The following is an 18,870-nucleotide window of genomic DNA, read 5'->3' on the forward strand; positions in this document are numbered from 1 at the left end:
CCTATTAAAGCAACTTATATTTAAGCTAAATAAATGGACATGCTTATGAGAAAAATAACAATATCAACTCAAAATAGGTCCTCTTTCATTAGATTATGACAGTAAGTAGAAAATGCATGTTAAGCCTTTATGTCCTCTACAAATTAGGGGACAGTTGGGTACTTTGGCAGCAGTTCAGGCAGAACACAAAGGTGACAACCTAGGAGAGCAGGGGCTGAGGGCAGGGAATATATTCAGTAGTTGTTACCAACTGATGCAACTTGGAAAGGGAAAGAAAGGAAGATTCAGGAAAGATCCTAAGGCAATGCTGTCCAAAAAACATTCTGTGATGAGGAGAACGTTCTATACTCATGGTTCCCAAAACAAGATACACTAGTCACTTATGGTTACTGGGCACGTGAAGTGTGACTAGTGCAACTGTGGAACTCAGGTTTTAGTTATATCTAATTTTAATTAATTAATTTGAAATCAAATAGCCATGTATGATTTGTGGCTACTAAAATGAACAGTGCAACTCCTAAGGCTGTAAATATGGGAGACTGGGCTGATGGCAGTGCTATCAACTGAAGAAGCAGATACAGAAGGGGTAAAGGTAGGATGCTCAGAGTGGGGAAGTCTGAGATATTTATAGGTTGTCTAAGTTGAAATATCTGAAATCTAAGACAGAGGCAAGAAAAGTGGTTTAAGAAAAGTAGAATAAAGCTGAAACCATGAGTACGATTGATATCAAAGAGGTAAGAGGAAGACCATGAAAGAAAGTGAAGGAATGGTAGAGGGAAAATCAGGAAAAGATGATGTCATGAAAACCCAGGCAACAGAGGTTCAGGAGAGTGATGTATTAAACACACATGGGTGTGGATAAAAGAAGATCTAAAAAATGTTCACTTACTAATGTGGCAAAGTAAGAGTCACTGATGATTTATCTGGAGACACTTTAATAGCTGAAACAAAATCCAGATTGCAGTGTGTTCAGGAATGAGGCATCAATAAACAGAGCTAGCAAAAATATAGCCCATCTCATCCCAAGTCTTCTAGGGAAGGATGTTAAGTCAAATTGGAGGTCATAAGCTGAGAGTTGATGTTATGATATACAGGAATAAAGAACAGTTTCAACAGAGTAATAGAAGCATTCAGCAACTGAATATTTAGCCCTCAAGACTCCCTTCATAAACCCCACTCCTATCTGCCCAGAGTTTATCATGAGGGAGTAATATTTTAAGGAGATATTATTCCCAACTTCTAAATCATACTTTCTACAGGTTTTCATACTCACTGGGCAATCTAGTTTACACGAGTATGATGCTTAGCATGAGTAAATGAGTAAGATCTGGCCAAGATCCTATCATTATGGTTACAATTATATAGTGTAAAATGTGGCTAAATAAGGCTTTATTATTTTATAACTTAATAGTAATATATGTGCACCAAATGAATTAAGTGTCTCCAGCTGAGAATTATGTCTCAATTATTTGGATAAGGGTCTTTTGGGGTTTATTTGGACCACTACAGTAACTTTACAATTATCTAGGACATTCCTGGAACCAATGGTACAGGTATTAACATGCTTAAATTTTATTTTGATTCATGCTACTTTCTAAAAGATTTTATTTATTTCCTTGAGGGAGAGAAAGCAGGAGTGGAGGGGAGAGGCAGAGGGAGAGGTAGGCTCCCTGCTAAGTGCAGAGCTTGATACAGGACTCGATCCCAGGGTTCTGGATCCTAACTTGAGGCAAAGATAGCCACTTAACCAACTGAGCCACCCAGGTGCCCTCATGCTACTTTCAAAGATGGATTTTTCCTAGTCACTGTTTCCATACATTTGCTACTTCTCTCAACAGACATTCACTGGACACTTTCTGTGTGCTGCTAATATGCTGGGAGCAGGTGATAATCATGCAAGAGAGAGTTTCAAGAGAGTGAAGCAAAGAGATCTGGTAAAGTAAGGACTAAAATATGTTTAACAGATTTGTCAAAAAGAAGTCACCGGTGCCTTTGAAGAACTTACAACCTAATGAAGGTGGAGGAGGTACACAGAACACTTACCCTTTGGAGGGCCAGAGATGGGAGAATTCCTGACTTGCCATTTCTGCCAATGGCATAAAATGGATAAATAAAATCTATATACACTTAAAGGTAAAAATGTTGTAAGACATTGTTTCCCAAGTGTAGTTTGTAGTTATTACTGCAGTTCTGTGTAAGTCTTAGTATTTTTAAAAGTAACAAAAGTGCTTTCTAGTAAGACCACACAATGGCGTGATTTTTTGGCTCTTGCTTTTTTTCTTTTCTCTAAATCAGGATGAAGGGGATATAAAAAAATTATAACAGGTTACAAAAGGGTGATTTTGGAAGCTACATTGGATGAAGACATTTCTAAGTCCACTCTAGAACTACTTCCTTCCATAGTCACTCTGGCTTCCATTTAGCAGTCAGACTGCACTTTTTTTTTTTTTTTTTAAAGACTTATTTATTTTTAGAGAGAGAGCAAGAGCACATGCAAGTGAGGTAGCGGCAAAGGGGGAGGGAGAGAGAATCCCAAGCAGGTTCCATGCTCAGCGCAGAGTCTGACATGGGGTGCTGGATCTCACAACATTGAGATCATGACCTGGGCTGAAATCATGGGTCAGGCCCTTAACTGACTGAGCCATCCATATGCCTCAGACTACATCTCTTCTAAAGTCTCTCTCTAACCTCTCAATATGGATTAAGGGCCTTACCTGGATTTTCACAGCATCCACTCTATAACACATAATCACGTAAGTAACATGTTTATATAGACACTGAACTGGAGAATAAGAACAACATCTAATTTATCTATGAAAGCTCTGTATTTAGCAGAGTGCCTGGTATTTCCTAGACACAATATTATTGAATGGATGGATACACAAATGGAGAAGTTTTATAAATCATACAAAATAGATTAATTTCAAGACTTTTTTTAAATTTCAAGACTTTTTAGAAATCATTTATGTTTGAAGTCAGAAATAAAAGAATTATAAAATTAAAATTTCCCTATTTGTAAAAATCAACTTATCATGTCTTTATACCATCATTTCCTACCAAGTTTTCCACCTTAACCTTCCAGAATACATATGTATACCCTCTCTAATTTATTCTCCACCAAGCAAAGTAATCTTTCTAAAACATTAAGTCAGGTTATTCTGCCCTTTTGTTTAAAATCCTATAATGGCTTCCCATTGTTCTTTAGAATTCTATAATGGCTTCAAAGATCTTGCATAATCAAGACCTTGTCCACCCAGCTAATCTTTTCAGACATCATTTCCCCACTTAGTCTCTGTCCCCTAATCTCAGTGGCCTTTTGGTTATCTTTTTTTTTTTAATTTTTTTTTTTTTTTAATTTATGATAGTCACACAGAGAGAGAGAGAGAGAGAGGCAGAGACATAGGCAGAGGGAGAAGCAGGCTCCATGCACCGGGAGCCCGATGTGGGACTCGATTCTGGGTCTCCAGGATCGCGCCCTGGGCCAAAGGCAGGCGCTAAACTGCTGCGCCACCCAGGGATCCTGCCTTTTGGTTACCTAAGTGTATCTCACTCCTTCCAACATCAGGGTCTTTGAATATGTGGTACCCTCTATTTAGCCACTGCTACCATCTAGCTAATACTCAGGTTCAATGTCCCTTCCTTAGGAAATCTTTCCCTGACCTCCACAAAATATTTACAAAAATTGCAATAAATGATAAATTGTATAATAATGGTTTTATATCTGCTCTGCTTGTGAGAACATGAAGTCTACAAGGCCATGGAGTTTGTTTACTGACTCGAACTACTGCTGGGACACACAAAGAATTAAATAAGTATCTTTTAAGTTGAATAAATGATGGCAAGGTTGTCTTGTATCTTTTTAAATACTACACACTCAGAACCAAATAATGTATCTGGCAAACATTAGACACTCATAGAGACTTAAGAATCTGAGTATCACCTTAGCTTGAATTAACAATTATTCACAGCCACAATCTTAGATCATAACTCCTTATATGAAACCAAATCAACTTGGGAAAATGTAGCCAATCAGATTTGAAGATTTTTTTTTCAAGATTTCTCCTATTTATTCATGAGAGACAGAGAGAGAGAGAGGCAGAGACACACAGGCAGAGGGAGAAGCAGGCTCCATGCAAGGAGCCCGATGTGAGACTTGGTCCCGGCATTCCAGGATCACGCCCTGAGCCAAAGGCAGACACTCAACTGCAGAGCCACCCAGGCATGCCATGAAGATTATTTTTAAAGCATCCCAAATGGGTGAAAAACGTACCTTGAGAAATGCCCAGGCAATTTTCCGAAAGCCACATTCTTGGTTTTGAATTTCAGAATTATTCCTAATTTCATCCATGCTTAAGAAATCAAGAATCTGTAAATAAGTATAAAAAATTATTTCACAGAATACTACCTACCTAAAATTTAACATTTTCTAGTAACATATTATTGAAATTAAAAAATAATTTGTAATGTAAAATGTATTTTCTTCATAGAGTTTCTCTTTTATTAATAAATCATTTATTGAGATTTATTTCACATCCAAGACAAAGTATTAATTACCTCAAATATAGTCTAAGCACAAATACATCAGGTTTAGAATTCTTAAGCTTTAATCTTTTCTTTTATGTATGAGAGCAGACTTCAAATGATTGTTTTAAAAAACACGTGATCACATCTCTGAGTCCTTCCTTGTATCACCTTCCTGAAGTTGGGGATTTTCTCTTTGGATATATGCTGTCATTAGGTTTCTCAGGAGGATTTCTTTCGTATCTCCATCCTATCTGGATGTTAAAACTCATGGATTTGGAACAAAGCTGCCACAGACACCATCTGTATTCTAGATACTTGTCAGAGACTATAACTTTGAACTTACTGGTGTTTCTCAAAAGCTCAGCTGAGGTAACAAATCTTTATAGATAGCTTAAAAAAATAATACATACTCCATTCATCCCTCTTCTTTATATACTTAAATCTGTCTTCGGACACAATTGATGCTCAGTGAAAAAAATACTAACAATACAATAAAAATATGTAACAAAGTAAAAACAACTTGTAATCCAGATCCATAGATGATCAACATTAACATCTGGTTTATACCACATCTAAACCTTTTTCTGTGCTTTCCTAAATATATGTATGTTACTATAAATCCAATGCTAATTTGCAAACTATTTTCATATACTATAGTGAATATTTCTTCATGTCAATACACATATATGTATTTCATCATGTTAATGTCTGCCTAGTATACTTTGGTATTATAAATATCATAAATCTAATAAAAACCACTATTTATATAACCAAACCTTTTCTGATGGAAGAGATTTGTCTCGCTAAAATTTTTCTGTTACAGTATTCAAATAAAAATTCCTGCACACGTCTTTGTGTTCATGTAATTTTTCCCTTAGTAAAAATACTTAGAAGTGGAATAATGATTTTAAAGACTTCTTATAGATATCAAGTTGTCCTCAATAAATCCTTAAAAGCTGAAATCAAAAGTAGTTGTGTAGACAATAATAGATTAAAACTTAAGAAGTAACTGCCACTCTGGAAAACAGTATTAGAAGTTCTTTAAGTTAAAAATAGAACTATCCTATGACCCAGCAACTGCACTACTAGGTACTTATCTAAAGGCTACAAAAACAGATTCAAAGGGGCACATGCACCCCAATGTTTATAGCAGCACTATTAATAATAGCCAAATTTTGGAAAGAGCCCAAATGTCCACTGACTGATGAATGGATAAAGAAGATATGGTATGCGTGTATAAACACACACACACAAACAAGTACAATGTAATATTACTGAGCCATCAAAAAGAATGGAATCTTGCCATTTGCAACATGAATGAACTACAGTGTATTATGCTAAGTGAAATAAGTCAGAGAAAGACAAATACCATATGATTTCAGTCACATGTGGAATTTAAGAAACAAAACAGATGAACATAGTGGAAGGGAAGAAAAGATAAAAACAGAGGGAGGCAAATCAGAAAAGACTCTTAACTACAGGAAACAAACTGTGGGTTGCTGGAGGGGAGGAGGGTGGACTAAGCAAGGCGATGGATGTTAAGGAGGGCAATTGTTGGGGGTGAACACTGGGTATGTTATATATAAGTGATGAATCACTAAATTCTATTCCTAAAACTAAAAAAACATAACTCCACCCCCCCAAAAAAAACCTTAAGCAACAAAAAAATGTCATATTCCAACAATCTTTCTTAAATTTATGAATATTACTAAAATGAATGTGAACATTATAACCAAATTTCTCTGACAAAGAAAAAGTTCCTTGACAAACAAGTTACATCACTCTTTAAAAAATCACAGCTCTGTATAAATCATACAACATAATCACAGATGTAACGGTGGAATATTCGTATCACAAACATATACAGATCATCTGAAAGTTAAGAGCATAAAAACAAGTAATTCCACAAAATCAGTCCTTGGCGTTAGTCATGCCCCTGCCTTTCCAATGCTAAAATTCCTCATCTTGCTTAAACTGAGAGGTTTTCTTCACTTCGCTTTGCTTAGGGAGAGATGCCACAAAGTAGAGAAATGTGTATTTTCGATTCAAACCACCTACAAATTACTTACACTTAAAATTGGAGTAACTTTGGGTAAGTAAACTTTATACTCTGAACCTTGATTTCCTTTGTCATAAAAACATTAGAATAACAACTCGGCTCAAAGGCCATCTATTTCATAAAATTTTCCCTGATTGCTCTGACCCTCCATTCACCCTCCCCTATCTAGGAAGCTCTACTTCATTTTGGTTATATATTACATTATGTTAGTCAAATGATCTGTGTATCATTTGTTCACCTTTATCTGTGTTCACCTTTATTTCTCTCAGTTGTATATAAACTCTAAGGGGGTCTGATACATAAATGAGTTTACATTTTGTAAAATGGGTTAAAAATGGAGGATTGTATAGCTATAGATTAGATTCATCACTTAAGTTTATAGTCATGGCATTTACTATCAGAATTAAATAACACAGAGTGAATTACACGGCTAATTACTCACAATGGTAAATACTCAGCAAATATGCTATTACCTGTATTTCTCAATTATATCTCCATAGCATATTACAAACACTAAATCCTAGAGATTAAGTCCTCACACTATTTTGTTGCATTATTAAACTACTAAAAACAATAGTTTACATTTATGCTATTAAACTATTAACCAAAATCTAGTTTTAATTGGTCTATTTTATTCATACCTCAAAAAACAAGATGACTTTAGGGCTCTCATCAAAATCTCGAAGCAAATAGGGAAAGTTTTCATTAAATATAATTTGTTCTTCCCACTCTGGAAGTCTTGATTTTAACTGTTTAAAATCATATGGCTGGGTCATAATAGGAAGAATGTAATCCACACTCTCTTTTTCATAGTAAGATGAAACAGGCCGTCCACTGTCCAAAAAAAGATACTTTCATTAACACATTTCTTTATGATAATTTTGAGATGAGAAAAAAATATAATGTTCAAGGTGAAGAAATAATGAATAGTCATGATATATAATGAAAAACTATTTTTGTTGTCCACTGAGAAAATTACAAATTTTAAGATGTAGAAGTGGTAGCATCCTACTATCTTGTATTTATTTACTACTGATTGGTTTCACAGAATTATCTTATTATAGAAATTTAAAGTGAGAGTGCAGCATACAGAGCTAGATTCCTTCATTATCGTAAATGAGTTTGTAATAAAATAGTACAGTACACATTGAAAGAAAACGAGAATAGAATTGCAAACGCTTTCAACTGTGCCATATTTTTTGTATGCCCTAAGATAACTAAATAACTTAATTTTGATAATCTTCATGTTCCTCATCCCTGTAATTCTTCCAAGCAAATGACCTTTTCAGATTCTAGTATAATCATTTATTTTACTCTGCTTTCTATTTATAAGCTTCAAGCATGTATCAGCTATAGAAATAATATTAGAAAAAATTAAAGATTCACTGTTTTCATCTGAGGCCCAAATAACATTAACTTCAAAAGAAAGATATAAATCTAGACAATTAAGGCATGTACAGTGCAAACACACATTGATTTACACTGCAAGTTCAATGCCATAAATTAGTCATTAAGTTTGGCAGAAGCTCTCTCGAACCGTCTCTACTTCAAATGAATCACTAAATTAACAGATGTTCTCTATCTCTCCTATAAAACATACTGATCAGTATCAATGGTTGATGAACACCTATGCTTAGCTTTATTTCCATTGCCTTTCAAGGGCAGAAAAGAGGACTTCTACTGTAGACAGTTTCAATTTCAAGGGTTGGCTGTGCAATTAAAAAAATTACCTATCATCTTTCTTGACATACTGACCAGTATTCTCATCAATCACATGAATTTTTACCATCGGGTGAGAAATCATAAAATCAGACTTAAGTCGATCAGTACGATGAATGTAAACTCCCAGGACAAGATCATCATCAAGCAAACATTTGGGATAAACTGGACTATCTCGGCTTGTTACTTCATGAACACCATCACCATCAGTGTCTTCATTATTATCAGAAACTAAGTGCATGGAAGAAAAAGAACACTGTAATTAACTGTTGCCACAACAATAAATTCAACAGTATATACTGAATTTACACACAATCTAATCTTTAAAATCCATGACTATTTATCTTTGTTAACAAAGCAACTTCAAAGGAAAAGAAAGCAAAAGCCAGACATTAGCAGACTGCACTCTAAAAATAAAATATTATTTATTAATGCACTTAAATAGGGTGACGAATCTTTTTTTTCCCCTAACAAGGACCAAGAATACAAAAAAAGAAGACAATGAGAACTAAAAAACAAAAAAGTGATTTTTATCTAAGTATTTCCTGTGGAATATGCATCACTCAATTAATTTATGACTGTAATTTCTACTTCTCCGTAGGATGTAATAGGATGTGGCAGATCAATGCTTTTTGTAACAACTCGAGAAAGCCAAATGAATTACAAAAACCTATTTTTAAAGGCATCAGGCCAATACAGAGACAATGTACAGCAGACAGACTAAAATTCCCAAGAGGGAGAATCATTCAGTGGTAAGCTGATGGACTGGCAGCTGTTTTAGTCTTTGGGGGCATCTGCTGATTCAGGGTGTGGGCTGAGGATCAGGGTTTGGCCTCTACAAAGGTCACCACTGGGAGGAAGGGTACCCGCAAACTTTTAGTGGTTGATGGGGCAGCAGCAGTCAAATCAGAGATTGAGGAGCTTCAAACATGTAGCTGATATTCCCCCACAAAACTGAATTCTGAGGCTATGTGAGAGGCTAGGAGGTAGTGAAATCTCCCAGGCTTGTGACACTAGGAAACGATGACCCACCAGGGGGAAGGGCCTGAAACAAAACAGGCAAAATAAAGCCTCAGAGGACATGGTCAATCTCCACCTATAGCTACTTTTATCTGGGGTCACTTACCAATTCTGGGCACCACTAGAGGTTGAGAATACAGGCATGGCCCCAGCAGAGGGCCCCTACTAGAGAACAAAGAAGTCAGCAGAGATTTTGGTGTTCACATGGAGCTGAAGTGACAACACTGGAGACCTCAGGGCCCTCAAATACATAGCCAGTCTCCCCTTCAAGATATTTGCCAAATTTGGAGGAGGGCTAAAGGACCAGGCTGAAAAAATTCAGAAGGGCAAAACTGAATCTCCCACAGTCTTTTAGGCTAAGGAGACAAAAATACTTGATAGAGTCTCAGCTCAAAACTCCTGGAAGGCCACAACCTACAAATGGGGCAAATCAAAGATAAAGTCTTTATTAAAATTATAATCCCGCCCTGACATAGCTCAATTCCTGATGGATTAAAATCAGCTTTCCACCTTATCTGCCTAAGAGAGTAAAGAGGAAACCTCCTCTAGTAGAAGAAAAAACCATCTGGAGCCTCTACCACACACAATATCCAGCATATAATAAAAAGTTACTAGACATAAAAGAGGCAAGACTTACAACCAGGAGAAAAGTCAGAAAATAGAATCTGACAAATAGAAGCTGACCCCCAGATGATTCAGACTGGAGTTAGCATACAAAGACTTTAAATAACTATGATTATTAATATGTTCAAGAAAAAAAGGAAAAGATGTGTTAAAATGGAAACTCTACAGAGAAGGAATCCATTAAAACAAACAAACAAACAAACACCCAACAGGTATTCTGGGAATGAAAAATACAGGATCTGAGAGGTGCCTAGGTGACTCAGTCAGCTGAGCATCTGATTTTTGATCTCAGCTCAGGTCTGATCTCAGGGTTGTGAGTTCAAGCCCTGTGCCTGGAGAGCTACTTTAAAAAAAAGTGCTGTGCCTGGAGCCTACTTAATAAAAAAAACAAAACAGCATCTGAAATTAATAACTTAATATATAGAGGTGTTTAACAGCATACTGGACACAAGGACAGACATGATTAGTGAAGTAGAAAAAAGATCAGTATCAATATCCAAACTGAAGCATAATGGAAAAAAATTTAAAAAGAATATGGGAAAAAACATAAGAAACATGCAGTCACAGGTAAAAGAACATATGTGAATTCATAATCTAGAAAAAGAGAAAGGAATAATAAAGAAGCCACAATCTAAAAAGTAATAGCCAAGAATTTTCCACAACTGATAAATGATATCAACCAGTAAACTCTAAGCAGGGTAAATTCTAACAAAGCTATATTTAAGCATAATGTGATAAAACACTGTCATCAAAAGCATAAGTCAGAGGAAAAAAAGTCACAATCCCACTAATGAGACATAACTGCGGGACACAGAAATATGATGGTAGCCAGAAGACAGCTGTATGACTTCTCCAAAGTACTAAACAAAACCAACCTGTAACCTAAAATTCTATGCTAGCAAATAGGGTTCAAAGGTGAAAGTAAAGACATTTTAACACAGTAAAATCTGAGGGAATTAGCAGGCCCATACTAGGAGAAATACTAAACTGAACTCTTCAAACAGATATAAAAAAGAAAAATGTGAATTCATTAACAAAACAATTTGGGGGTGAATATAAATTAGTATCAGCTGGGGTACCTGGGTGCCTCAGTGCCTGAGCATCTGCCTTTGGCTCAGGAGGTGATTCCGGGGTCCTGGGATCAAGTCCCACATCAGGCTCCTCACAGGGAACCTGCTTCTCCCTCTGCCTCTCTTATGAATAAATAAAATCTTTAAAAATATTAATATCAGCTGTACAAAATAGTCACTATAATAGCTGTGAAGTTTAAAATACATGCAGTACTAAAATGCCTGACAAGAAACATATGAGGCAGGAGAAAGATGCAGGAAATGCACCTGACAAAATACGGATGGAATCAAACTATTCTAATGTTCTGGCAGTGTTGGGAAAGCATGTTTTGCTAGGGAATTAATTTGTATTAGACCATAATAAATCAAGAATAAACTTAATGTACTTGAGGATAACAATTAAAAAACTGTAAAAGAATGTATAATTAACAAGTTAATATAAAAAGAAAAAATTTTAAATAACATGATAAAAGAAGACAAGAAGAAAAAGGAATATAAGAGAATCATACACAAAACAGTGAGATAATAAATATAACACAGAAAGATTGCAAATAAGATTTGCTTTTCACATTTACTGAGGGTCTGCCCCCAAGGAGCTCACAGGCTGGGGGCTGAGATGCCCCCACCCCCGCCATGTTCTAGGGTAGGGGAAGAAAAGAGGTGAAGGCAAAAAAGGTAGGAAATGCAGAGACACCGTGTTCCAAACAAATGGGATGCAAAGTAGGCACAGGCAAGAAGGCTAGGGGGGTAGGATGGGTGAGAAATGGAGTAATGGCAAGCTCTATCCAGACCTGAAGACATGGGGGCTACCCCTCCTCCACCAAGTTGGCACTAGCTGGTAATGTATTGTGGGTAATGACAAAGAAATGAGGATAGGAAAAACTGTACTATGCAAACTCAAACTGCAAGTAGAGTTTGAGGAAAATAAATTATTAGAGATAAAAAAGAACACTGTATAATGATTGCTCTTATACACTGAATACTTGTGTCCCATAAGATTCATATTCAAATCCTAACTTCCAGTGTGATAGTACTAAGAGGTAGGGCCTTTGGGAGGTGATCAGGTCATGAGGGTAGAGCCCTCATGAATGGGATTAGTGTCTTTATAAAAGGGAGCCCAAAGAGCTACTCTGCTATATGAGGTTATAATGAAAGACATCAGTCTACAACCAGGAAGTAGGTCCTCACCAGACACCAAATCTGTGCGTACCTTGATCTTGGACTTGGTCCAGAACTGTGCAAATAACTGTTTATTGTTTAAGCCATCCAGTCTATGATATTTTGTGATAGCAGCCTAAATGATTAAGACAACTTGGAAGTGTCAATTTAATAGGAAGATATAACAATCCTAAACATGAGTTTATTCAGTAACATAATTTCAAAATATGTATTTTAAAAAACCTAACGGAAATAAAAAGAAACAGAAAAACCCAAAATCACAGTGCAAATCTGAATACTTGTCTCAACAAATGGATAGAGTAAGTAGGCCAAAAAACTCAGGATGATGAGCTGGACACAATAAACTTGATCTGATGAACACAGGACACTGCACCCAATGACATCAGAATTCACATTCTTTTCACGTGCACATGGAGTATTTATCAAATTGACCATAAACTGATCATAAAGAAAACCTCAATAAATTCAGAGATTGAAATCATGCACGGTATGTTCTCTGACAACAATAGCAGATAGAAACCAAAACAAAATGGTAACTAGAGAATGACCTCCTGGCTGAGATGAAATAATATACTTCTAAAAATGGGTGATCAAATGACAAATTGAAACAGAAATTAGAAAATGTTTTTATTGAATGATAAGATACATTAAATGTGGGATGCAGCTAATGTACTTAGATGAGAAGTTCAAGTCTTAAATATGTATAAACTAAAATCTTATAAAATCTATCTTGCAAAGCTAGAAACAGCAAATTAAAGAAAACAAAATGAAGAAACCAATATAAATAAAATAATCAAATTAGTACACAAATGTACAAAAGATAAAATCAAAGCCAATGGCTGATTCTTTGGGAACTGAAAATCCTGAGACTGGTCAAGAAATTGAGAAAAAACAAATTATCAATATAAGAGACATGCTTTCAGATACTATAGACAAACAAAATTTGAAAATGCAGATTAAATGATCAAATTCCTTAAGAAATACAGTCTCTCAGGCTGACAGAAGATACAGAAAATATGAAGAATGATATTTATTATAGAAACTAAATCTTATTTAAAATTCTTCCCACAAAGAAATCTTGGCCTAAAAGGTTTCATTAGTAAATTCTTTCAAACATTTATGGAAGAAATAACACCAGTTTATACAAATGTTTCCACAGAACTGAGAATGATGAAAAATTTCCCAATTGTTTTTAAGATTATCAAAAAACCTTGATATCAAAAACTGGGTATTTCAAGAAAGAAAAAGTACAAATCATTCTCTCTCATGACCCCAGATAAAAAATCCTAAACAAAGTATCAGCAAATCAAATCCAGTAATAGATTAAAAAATATATATATATATATATTTAGAGAGAGAGAGAGAGAGAGAGAATACATCATAATCAAGCAGCAGGTCCCTCTAATCGCTGCCAGGAACACAAAGATAGCTTAATATTCAAATAACAATGAACTACATTAATAGAAAAAAATGGTGAAAATTTAAATAACCAAGTTGAAAGATACAAAAAAAGAACGTAGTAAAATTCAGTATCTTCATGATTTTAAAAAACCATTAGCCAATTAGAATACAAAGTAACTCATAAACTTGATAAAGATATTTACAAAAAAGCCCACAGCAAACATTACACTATGCAGTGAATTAATGGAAGCTTTTCCCCAAGGTATTTAACACTATAATGGAAGTACTAGCCAGTGTTTTGAGGAAAGAAAAGATATAAGGACTAAAGAAGGCACAATGAAACAATCATTATTAACAGATGATATGACTGTGTATGTAAAAATTCAAACAATGAGCTCTTAGAAGTAATAAATAAATTTAGTCAGAACACTGGATACAATGTTAATTTTTTAAAACTCAATTCCATTTCTCTTTGCATATATTTTTATGCATGTATGCAAACATACCTATCAGCAACAAACAAAATAAAAATTTAAAAAACGATGCCACTTATGACAGCTTTAAGAAACATCAAATACCTAGGAATAAATCTAAGGACAGACTCTTCTAAAACTTGAAATATTACCAAGATAAACTGGAGATGTAAATAAATGGAGGTGCATACCAATTTCATGGATGGCAAGAATTAATACTTTGTAAAGATATCAAGTCTATCTAGGTATTTGTTGAATTGTGAATCTCTTCTGATTCACCTAATCTGAATCAAAATAATTGTGGGGGTTGAGGAAGGAAGAGGGAGAAATGAGAAGCTGCTTTTAAAATTCATATGGAAATGCAGAGGGCAAAGGATAGCCCAGGTAATGCTAAGAAGAAAAAACTGTTGGAGTACATACATAACTGAATAGTGAGATCTATCATAAACTATAGTAATTAAATCATAGTTGTGTTGATACGAACAGTCTAATGTAACAGAATAGAAACTGATCCATTCCCATAGTCATGTTACTTCTGATAACAGTGACACTGCCATACCGCGGAAAAAAAGATGCTCTCTTGTGTAGATGGTATTAGATCAATTACACATTCACAGCAGGAAAAAAAGGGTTTTAACTACTACCTCTCTCTCACCATACACAGGGATCAATTGCAGATGAACTGCAGAGCTAATTGTGAAATGCAAAACAAAAAACTTAGAAATAATACATACAAAAACATCTTCATGACTTGGGAAAGATTTCTTACATCACAGAAAACACTTGGCATCAAAGGAAAAAATGGATAAATAGGGCTATTATCAAATTTTAGAATTCTGCTTTTCAAAAGAATTCAGTAATAGTAAAACCCAGAGTGGGAAAATGTCTGCAATATCTATCTATATGTATTCGTATCTGAGAAAAGACTGATGTCTAGCTATATAAAACATTCTCATAAATTATAAAAGACAATTCTATTTCTTAAAAACACACACAGAAGACAAATTTACAAATAAATCCAAGCAGACAGTAAACATGAAGAAAATGCTCACATTGGAAGCCCTCAAACACTGCTAATAAAATTAACTGGTACACCAACTCCAGAAAATGGGAAGAATTTATTAAAGTGAAAAATACTCATAATCTCTGACAGCGACTTTCTCCTAAGAAGATGCCCAACAAAATAAATACAAAATAGGAATACTTTCGAAGTTTTTTTTTTTTTGATGCTAGATTTAAGGAATCACAGCCATGTTCCCAATTTCCAATTTAACAATTTATTAATTGTTAATAAATTATTAATTGTATTAACAATTTCCCATGTCCCATTTTCCAAGCTGTGTCCCACCTGTTAGTAGTTCTAAAAGACACAAGAATTTCATAAAGGATTCTATGCTAAAAAAATAGATATCCAACAAAAATGTATATATATGCTCACTAAAAGACATAACTAGAATATACTAGCTTTATCTGTAATCATCTAAAACTAGAAACAGCTTAAATGTCCATCAGTACAATCAGTGAATTATTGCAGTATATTCACACAATGGATACCTATACAGTGCAAAAGCAGAACTGATAATAAGCTCAACTACAAACAACACAGTATAAAAATCTCACAGAAACAATTTTGAGTTAAAGAAGCCAGGTGCAAAGAGCACAGTATTTCTGCTTCTATTTACATTAAAGTAGAAAACCAGGCAAAAATAAGCTGTGTTAGATGTCGAGATAATGTTTACTCCCAAAGGGCAATGAATGTGAAGGGGATTGAAGGGGTTTTTGTTCATGATGTTGTTTCTGGATTTGGATGACAATTTCATAGGCGTGTTCAGTTTGTGAAAATCCACTAAGTGGATTTGTGGTATAACTTGTAATACGTACACTTTTCTTTATGTATATCACACTTCAATAAAGGTTTTACAAACACGTAGTAATGAACCACGAAGCATCATCAATAGCATATCCAATGAATAACTACCATAAATTCTAAAATTGCCTATTTTGGTCCCAATTTTTTCACCAATTAGATGGAAATTGGGAAGGAAAAGATGTAAAAAATAGGGAAAATGCAATAACAGAGAAAAATAAGAGGAGGAAAGAAATGAGTAAAGAGGAAGATAGAAAGCAAGGATGGGGGAAGGAAAGCAGGAAGGAAAGACAGAAGCTGAATTAGGCTGAGGATGTGGCAAGGCAATCATGTGTGACAGATTACACACCTGAAATATTTACTGGCTGTTGTTGCCCATTTACAGCTTTTAACAAATATGAGTCTTAATTATATAGGGATTCTAAACTCAATGGCATAAAAAAGAAATCTGTGCACAACGGCAACTACAAAGTTAATGTCATTCTAGGGTTCAGTTAAATTAAGTCAAGAATTAGAGATGACTTAAGTAATATTAACTCACCACAGAGACCCACAGTTACAAATAAATGAATGATTTATTATACGTGAATCCAAGAACAAATGCCAAATATAGCTGACCTTTGAACAATTCTCGGGTTGGGGCGCCAAACCCCTGCATGTTTGCAAATCTGTATTTAACCTCTAACTCCCCAAAACTTTACTAACAGCCTATTGGTCACCAAAAGCTTTAATGATAACCTAAACAATCAACACATATTTTGCATGTTATGTGTATTACATACCATATTCTTACTCTAAAAGCAAGTCAGAGAAAAGAAAATGTTGTAAGAAAGTCCTAAAGAAAATACATTTATATAGTACTGTACTTATTTTTTGAAAAAAAATCTGTGTAAGCGGTTGTGGAAAGTTCAAATCCATGCTGTTCGAGGGTCAACTGTATTCTATTCTGGATTTCTAAAATTATAGTCTTTGGGACTAGATTTTTAGTTTTAAGGATTCACCTAAAATCAAGTTATTTCTACCAAGTCACACATTTTTCTCTTAATTTGGATAACAAACCTGATTTAGCCTTCTTTTTCTTTTTTTTTGATTTGCATTTTGTGTCATCTTGCATGCTGTCTTCTACATTGTCTTCCATAGAGCTTATTTTACCATCTTGATGAGAATCTGAGGTAACTGTTCTAACTGGAGATCCCTTCTTTTGTTCATCTTCAACTGTGTCATTGGAGATGTTCGATATACTGTAAATACAATCCAAATACAAAACATTACAAATACATTCTTCTTCTTAATGATGCAGCAAAGTGAACAGTAAAGGGAGTTACGGATAATCCTAAAATCAGTATTACTTCTTGTTAGGGATACATTATTATCATTAAAATGGTGACATGTCAAATTAGGTATCAATGGGTATTATTTTATATTTGGTGATGAGTTATATACCCATGAGCCAAATTAAACCTGAGCTCTAAACTCCCAGAAAAGATGAAATTGTATTTTATGAGCAATAGACCTGTTTTTCTGTAGAACTGATCAAAACATCCTCAACTTTGCTGCTAAGCAAATGATTAATGAACAAATTTCTAAATCATTTAAAAGCAAAAAAGTATTCTAAGTTTGTTCTGCTTTCAAGAGGCTTCAGATATTCAACTGTTTATTTCTAGGTGACATATAATTGCTTGTGCTTTCCAGTGGCTGGTATGCCACTACATTTTCATAAGGCTATTACTGAAATGAAAATCTGCATCACATGAACTAATAAATGGTATGGGATAGCAGCATAGTTATTATACTCAGTGGTAGAGAGAAACCAGCCTATTAAAGTTTGTAATTTGGGATCCCTGGGTGGCGCAGCAGTTTGGCGCCTGCCTTTGGCCCGGGGCGCAATCCTGGAGACCCGGGATCGAATCCCACGTCGGGCTCCCTGCATGGAGCCTGCTTCTCCCTCTGCCTCTGCCTGTGTCTCCGCCTCTCTGTCTCTCTCTGTGTGACTATCACGAATAAATAAATAAAATCTTTAAAAATAAATAAATAAAGTTTGTAATTTATCAAGTAAAAAATCTGTATCTAAATAAAAAACTCACTTCTAATCTAGTCATATTTTTTAAAAAGAGGTTGAGAAATAAAAATATTAAAGAAATATTTCAAAATATTTGAAAGCTAAGCTATTTTATCACATCACCAAATACTATGATTTAAAGAGAACTACCGGGGAATCCCTGGGTGGCTCAGCGGTTCAGCACCTGCCTTTGGCCCAGGGTGTGATCCTGGAGTCCCGGGATCGAGTCCCACGTCGGGCTCCCGGCATGGAGCCTGCTTCTCCCTCTGTGTCTCTGCCTGTGTCTCTGCCTCCTCTCTCTCTCTCTGTCTATCATGAATGAATAAATAAGTAAAATCTTTAAAAAAAATAAATAAATAAAGAGAACTACCTTTCGCATGCCACAGTCACGGAACCCATGGTTTTACTTAAAATTCATGAACATTTAATAGGGAGTATGGCTTAACAGTTCATAACAGATATGACAGCTCTAAGATTGATTTATGGTATACTGTAGCAAGTGGCCTCTAAGATGGCCTTCAATGATCCATCTCCTACCATTAGTATCTTTGTCTAACCCTTTCCCCCTTGATTGTGGGCTGGGTCTGGTGACCCACTTCTTATAGACAAAATATGACAAAAGTAATGGATGCCACTTCCAAGCCAAGATTAGGTTCCATTAAGACTGACTTCTCTCTCTCTCAGCTCTCTGAGAAAGCAAGTGGCCATATTGTGAGTAGCCCATATGGAGAGGTTCATGTGGCAAAGAACCGATGATGTCTCTGGCCAAAAGTTAGTCAGAACCTGAGACCTGCCAAGCACCAAATGAGTGAGTTTAGAAGTGGATCTTCCAAGTGTTCCAACATCTCTGTCACCTGCAGATCCTCCTCCAGCCA

General features: G+C 35.2%; 1 protein-coding gene across 9 annotated transcripts in view; it reads right to left on the reverse strand.

Moving 5' to 3' along the window:
* The window catches only part of AHI1 (Abelson helper integration site 1), a 203,085-nt gene that overhangs the window by 165,172 nt on the left and 19,043 nt on the right, over positions 1–18,870 (reverse strand). For all 9 annotated transcript variants that reach the window (XR_005985976.1, XM_041743284.1, XM_041743282.1 and 6 more), the window contains exons 6-9: positions 16,996–17,177; positions 8,314–8,533; positions 7,225–7,417; positions 4,271–4,366 (exon numbers count right to left, since the gene is read on the reverse strand). Coding sequence is in view for 8 of the 9 variants with exons in the window: in XM_041743284.1 (XP_041599218.1) it covers positions 4,271–4,366; positions 7,225–7,417; positions 8,314–8,533; positions 16,996–17,177 (691 nt within the window). In the remaining variant the exon portion in view is untranslated. The remainder of the gene's footprint in view (positions 1–4,270; positions 4,367–7,224; positions 7,418–8,313; positions 8,534–16,995; positions 17,178–18,870) is intronic.

The sequence above is a fragment of the Vulpes lagopus genome, chromosome 2 (assembly GCF_018345385.1).
Source record: "Vulpes lagopus strain Blue_001 chromosome 2, ASM1834538v1, whole genome shotgun sequence".
In the NCBI taxonomy this organism is placed as follows: Eukaryota; Metazoa; Chordata; class Mammalia; order Carnivora; family Canidae; genus Vulpes; species Vulpes lagopus.